General features: G+C 43.9%; 1 protein-coding gene across 3 annotated transcripts in view; it reads left to right on the forward strand.

Moving 5' to 3' along the window:
• The window catches only part of RCAN2 (regulator of calcineurin 2), a 313,613-nt gene extending 307,924 nt beyond the window's left edge, over positions 1 to 5,689 (forward strand). For all 3 annotated transcript variants that reach the window (XM_029596065.1, XM_029596066.1, XM_029596067.1), the window contains one exon: positions 5,234 to 5,689. In XM_029596065.1, the coding sequence (XP_029451925.1) occupies positions 5,234 to 5,394 (161 nt within the window). In that variant the 3' untranslated portion in view covers positions 5,395 to 5,689. The remainder of the gene's footprint in view (positions 1 to 5,233) is intronic.
• The last annotated feature ends 311 nt before the right edge of the window (positions 5,690 to 6,000 follow it).

Genomic DNA, 6,000 nt, shown 5'->3' on the forward strand with positions numbered 1-6,000 from the left:
ACAATGAATATAATTTCAAAATACTCCTTTATTGAAAGTACAACCTATTATTTACAACATTACTTATTCTGCTTGGTTTTTGATTTTTTTTTGGGGGGGGGGGGGGGGATGTTTTTTGTTTTTGTTAAGGGTAGTAACCGCCATATCAGCAAGTTTCTCCCATGCTTATTTGTTTTCCCAGGCTGTGCAATTCAATGTCCTTGTTGGTTGCTGTCTGAATCTAATTCCCCTTTCCCTCTTTTCCCCCTGCTATTGAAGCAGAGAGCAATGATGGAGTTGCATCAACAGCACAAAGGCATATTGGTTAAGGGTAGCAACCGCCACACTAGTAAGTTACCCCCATGCACTCTTTTCTTCATTCACATCCTCTAGCCTTAAGGGATCCACAGTGTTTAACCCATGCCTCTTTGAATTCTTTTACTGTTTTTGTCTTCACTACTTCCTCCGGAAGGGCATTCCAGGCATCCACCACCCTTTCTATGAAGAAATATTTCCGGACATTGGTTCTGAGTCATCCTCCCTGGAGTTTCATTTCATGACCCCTAGTAACTTTAATGACCAATGGAAAAGGTTTGTCATTGATTGTGCATCATTAAAACCTTTCAGGTATCTGAAGGTTTGTATCATATCTCCCCTGCACCTCCTCTCCTCCAGGGTATACATGTTTAGGATCTTCAATCTCTCCTCATAAGTCATTTGATGGAAACCTACCACCATTTTGGTCGCCCTTCTCTGGACCGCCTCCATCCTGTCTCTGTCCCTTTTGAGATATGATCTCCAGAACTGAACACAGTACTCCAGGTGAGGCCTTACCAAGGACCTGTACAAGGGGATTATCACCTCCTTTTTCTTACTGGTTATTCCTCTTTCAATACAGTCCAGCATTCTTCTGGCTTTTGCTTTGCCATGTCATATTGCTTTGCTGTCTTCAGATCGCTAGAGATTATCACCCCACGGTCTCTCTCTTGTTCCGTGCACAATAGCCCTTCAGCCCCATCACATACAGCTCTCTTTTGGATTACCACACCCCAGATGCATGAATCTGCACTTCTTGGCATTGAATCGCAGCGACGATATCTTCACCCACCGTTCAAGCTTCCTTAAATCACATCTCATTCTCTCTACTCCTTCTGGCATGTCCACTCTGTTGCAGATCTTAGTATCATCCGAAAATAGACAAACTTTACCTTCTATCCCTTCAGCAATGTCAGTCACAAAGATATTGAACAGAACCAGTCCCAATCCTGTGGCATTTCCCTTAACACTGTTTTCTCTTCAGAGCAGATTCCATTTACCATCACACACTGTCTTCTATCCATCAACTAGTTTGCAATCCATGCCACCACCTTGGCGCTCACTCCAAAGCTTCTCATTTTATTCATGAGTCTTCTATGTGGACGCTTTACTAAAATCCAAATAAATCACATTGAGTGTTCTTCCCTGATCCAATTCTCTAGTCATCCAATCAAAAATATCAATCAGATTTGTCTGACAGGACCTTCCTCTGGTGAATCCATGCTGGCTCAGATCGAGCAACCCACCAGATTGTAGATAGTTCACTATCCTTTCCTTCAGCAAAGTTGCCATTAATTTTCCCACCACCGAGGTGAGGCTAACCGGCCTGTAGTTTCCAGCCTCCTCTCTGCTCCCACTCTTGTGAAGCAGGACCACCATCGCTCTTCTCCAGTCACTCGGCACCATTCCTGTTTCCAAGGATCTATTGAACAGTTCACATAGCGGACCCACCAGCACATCTCTGAGCTCCCTCAGTATCCTGGGATGAACTTCATCAGGCCCCATGGCTTTGTCCACTTTCAGTTTTCCTAGCCCTTCCCATACATTCTGTTCTGTAAATGGAGTTTCATCTGCGAGGAGGTGAGATTAAGGGGTGATAGAGAGGGGATGGGGAGGGGGTGAGGAGGAGCTGGGTGAGAGGGGATAACAGAGGATGAGTTGTAGATTATAAAAAGGGGTTAGGAGTCAGAGGAGATCAGCTGGGGGGATGCCAAAAAATGCTGAAAGGGGTTAGAGATGGTAGGTTGGGGAGGATGTCTGGAGGTCCACTGGAGGGGGAAGGAGGCTAGGAGAGGAGGTTCTCTCGAGGGGTTGGAGGTTGAGAGAGAGACTCGACTGGAATGCAGTGAGTGTGAGAGCGGAGTGCTTGTTGGAGGGGGACTACCCCTTGCAAATTTGTTTTGGACATGTGAATTTTCAAATGTTAGAATGGGGTCACACTGGGTAAAAGTTTGGGAAGCTCTGTCATAAACCTTCGGAAATCTGTTTCCAAAACAGTAGGAGATGTTTTGTCCTGCAGTAGCACAGGCATTATATTTTACACAGCTTGACATGCTGCTCAAATGGTAGAGCAGCCATTTTGCATGTGAGAGGCAGTGGGATTGATGCCCACATTTTCCAGGCAGGTCGTTATTGGAGTACCAGAGGGATCAGTACTGGGGACATGAGTTTAACATATTAAAAAATGATCTGAAAAAGGGAACGATGAGTGAGGATATCAAATTTTCAGATGACACCAAATTATTCAAATGTATTTAAACAGCAGTTGATTGCGAGGAAACACAGACAGACCTTGTGAGAATAGGATACTGGGCAACTGAATAGCAGATGAAATTTCATGTGGAAAAGTGCAAAGTGATGCACATAGGGAAAAATAATCCCAACTACAGGTACACAATGCTGGGTTCCATATTAGGCATCATCACCCAGGAAAAAGACTTGGGAGTCCTTGTGGACAATACGTTGAAATCCTCAGCTCAGTGCAGCAGCAGCGGTCAAAAAAACAGATTGAATGTTAGGAATTATCTGAAAAGGAATGGAGAATAAAGCAGAAAATATCATATTGCCTTTGTATCGAGCCATAGTGCGTCCATACCTTGAGTGTTGTCTGCAGTTCTAATCTCAAGAAAGATATGGCGGAAGTAGATAAGGTGTAGAGGAAGGTGACAAAAATGATAAAGGGGATGAAGCATCTCCTCCGTGATGAGAGGCTATGTAGGCTAGGGCTCTTCAGCTTGGAAAGAGATGGCTGAGAGGGGACATGATAGAAGTTTATAAATTCATGAGCGGGGTGGAACAGATACACAAAGAACGGTTATTTACCCTTTCAAATAATACTAAAACAAGGGGACACTCCATGAAACTGCCAACCAGCAGATTCAAAGGAAATCACAGCACTTTTTCATTCAAGCTATGGAATCCGTTGCCAAAGGGTGCGATCAAGATGACTAGAATAGCAGGGTTTAAAAGTTCCTGGAGGAAAAATCCATAACACATTATTAGCCAGATAGACTAAAGGAAACTATTGCTATCCCTGGGAAGTGAGTAACAGGAGTTAGATCTGATTTATGGAATCTGGGAAGTACTTGCGAGCCGGATTGGCCACTGCCAGACACAGGATACATAAGACTTGCCATGGCTCGATGAACCATGGCAAGTCTTATGTTCTTATGCAGCTTGCTGTAAATATGTGGAATGACAGAATTGGGAAGACGGGCTGGTAAAAATCATTTTGTGTTACTGACAACAATAATTTCTTGACAGCAATACATTATTCTTGTAAATTCACATTATGAAAGAAAAAATGAATCTTTTAAAGGAGCAAATAAGAGATAGTGCTGCAGGTTTTATTATCTTACATGGCTAAAGGAAAACATGTTCTGAGCTGCACATAAACAAAGATTTTTTTTTTTAAAGTAATTAAGTATCCACCTGGCTCAGAAGTGCAAGGACTCTTTGTCCTGCCATGACAGTCATCTTATGCTCTATTGCTGTTCGGTGTTTCACTGTGTTAATGCTGCTGCTTGCTGGCTGCAGAAAATCCCTGCATCCATATTCACTTAGGAGTACATTTTCATAGGTGTTACAGGCGTAAAAGTAGCATATATCGTAGCAATTTTCAAAAGCCCTTTTGCATGCATAAAAGCCAGTTTTATGTGATAAATCCCTCAGAAAATTATCTCCAAAGATTTTCTGTAAGAAAGAACTGTGTAACTAGTGCTCTGATTGGCCGAGCTGCTAGGTGTGCTGTTTCAGATATTCAGCCTGGTGTAGCCTCCTGTCATAGGTGTGCTGGGAAACTTTCTCCTGTGTGAGAAGATTCTCCATTTTCTGCTGGCAGCTCGAGAGAGAGAGAGAGAGGCCTGCAGCCCAGTTTCGTCTGCCTGTCTCCACAGGCATTGCTTTTTACCCAGTAATTCAGCAGACCTGCTGTAAAGGAACGATTCAAAACCGTACCGGCTCAGAGACTTTGTGTCCGTTCCTTCTTTGATCCATTTCAGCATCCATGAAGTTGCACGTTTGCTAGGTCCTGTTCCCTGTTAATAAATGTTCTGGAAATAAGAACGTATCAAGCTGAATTTGGGTTAGCTCTCGAGCATGCAGTGAGAAAGGAATCCTCTTTCTGCAGGAATTTTAGCAGTTGAAGGCTGTGACATTTTACCAGGGCTTACTGCTGTTTGAAGGGCAGAGGTATCTGCTGGCTGCCATAGGAGACACACTGGCCATGCAAGCAGAGAGCTGTGGATGGCAGCCTCCGATGGACCTGCAGTGCAGGCTGGCAACAGCATTGACGTCAACCCCGCGGCTGAGAAATTAGTCTGAGTCTTGGGAGGCAGAGGGATGGAGACAAAGCTAATTGTTTTCTCACCGCAGTGCCGACAGTCCCTGCTCTCCTCATTTTGAGCAGCCTATGATCGAGATGCGTGAGGCTCTGCCGAATTAAGATGGTTGGAAATGTTCCCAAAAACAGAATAGGTAGATATCATTGCTAATGGGATCATGATGACAATAAAATGCCCTCTCACATGAACTGTAAGTGGAATACCAATATCTTCCTAGTTGTTGTTTTTGATGGTAAAACTGTTCTACCATGCTCCAAACACATCCATGCCTCCCAGATGTACTGCCACGCTCTGTTGGCTCCTGCAAGCTTGGCCCAAATCTGCTTCCAAGCAAGAGACTGATTGTGCAGCACAGACTGACGTATGCATTACTTGTAATGATAAATTACTGTAGAAGAAATGGGATTTTCATTTCCATTGTGACTAATATAAACTCGCTCGTCAACACTCTATTTGGACCATGTCCTGGTTAACCTTTTTCTGCCAGACCTGAATCCTGCACGCATTTGAAGATGAACCCATGTTCCTGAAATGCAAATCTTTTTTTTTTTTTTTGTTCCTCGTTTTCTTCAGACATCCTGTTTTCTGTTTTGCAGGGGAAAAGTACGAACTGCACGCGGGGACGGAGTCCACCCCCAGCGTAGTGGTGCACGTGTGCGACAGTGACACAGAGGACGAGGAGGACCCACGGGTCTCCCCCAAGCCGAAGATTGTACAGACACGGCGCCCTGGCTTACCTCCAGCAAAGGCCAACTGAATCTCCCGCCACTGGCCACTTTTCAGCACACCTTCTGTTTTTGGGTCTTGTTTTGCTTTGTTGTTTGTTTGTTTGTTTTGTTTTGTTTTTTTAATTTTAGTAAGGCCATTACTGCCTTTTCAGAGACAGGATATTTAGCTCCCTGGAAGTAGAGCCTGTTTTAAATTAAAAGGGCTTCAAAATATTAGTTCTTCACCTACCAAACTTTATCAGGCACCATAACATGTAACGTGACTACCAGAGGATCTGTAATTGTTTTTTATTCATTTAGAGTTTGGTTCTTAAAAAGCTGGTGGGGGAGGGGGGGAGGGTTGTGCACAGCATAAAATTGGATGTGTCACCTTGAAAAATAATACCCTGCCTTGTTTTGCTTCATTTGTAAATGCTCTCCTTCAGCTGCGTTAGTTGTTTGTTTATTTTTTTTGGAGGGGGGTTCAGGCTAACAAAACAAGCCCATACTGAAACTTGAACAAAGACTGAGTGAGATCCCAGTGTTTTGTCTCCTACAGTGGTACATCTTAGTGCATGCTGGCCAATGTGCAGGATTGCTAGCCCTGTCCTTTCTTATAGTGGCTTGAAGGCAGAAAGTACCAAGTTGCAGCGCCT

Source organism: Rhinatrema bivittatum, chromosome 3 (assembly GCF_901001135.1).
Source record: "Rhinatrema bivittatum chromosome 3, aRhiBiv1.1, whole genome shotgun sequence".
In the NCBI taxonomy this organism is placed as follows: Eukaryota; Metazoa; Chordata; class Amphibia; order Gymnophiona; family Rhinatrematidae; genus Rhinatrema; species Rhinatrema bivittatum.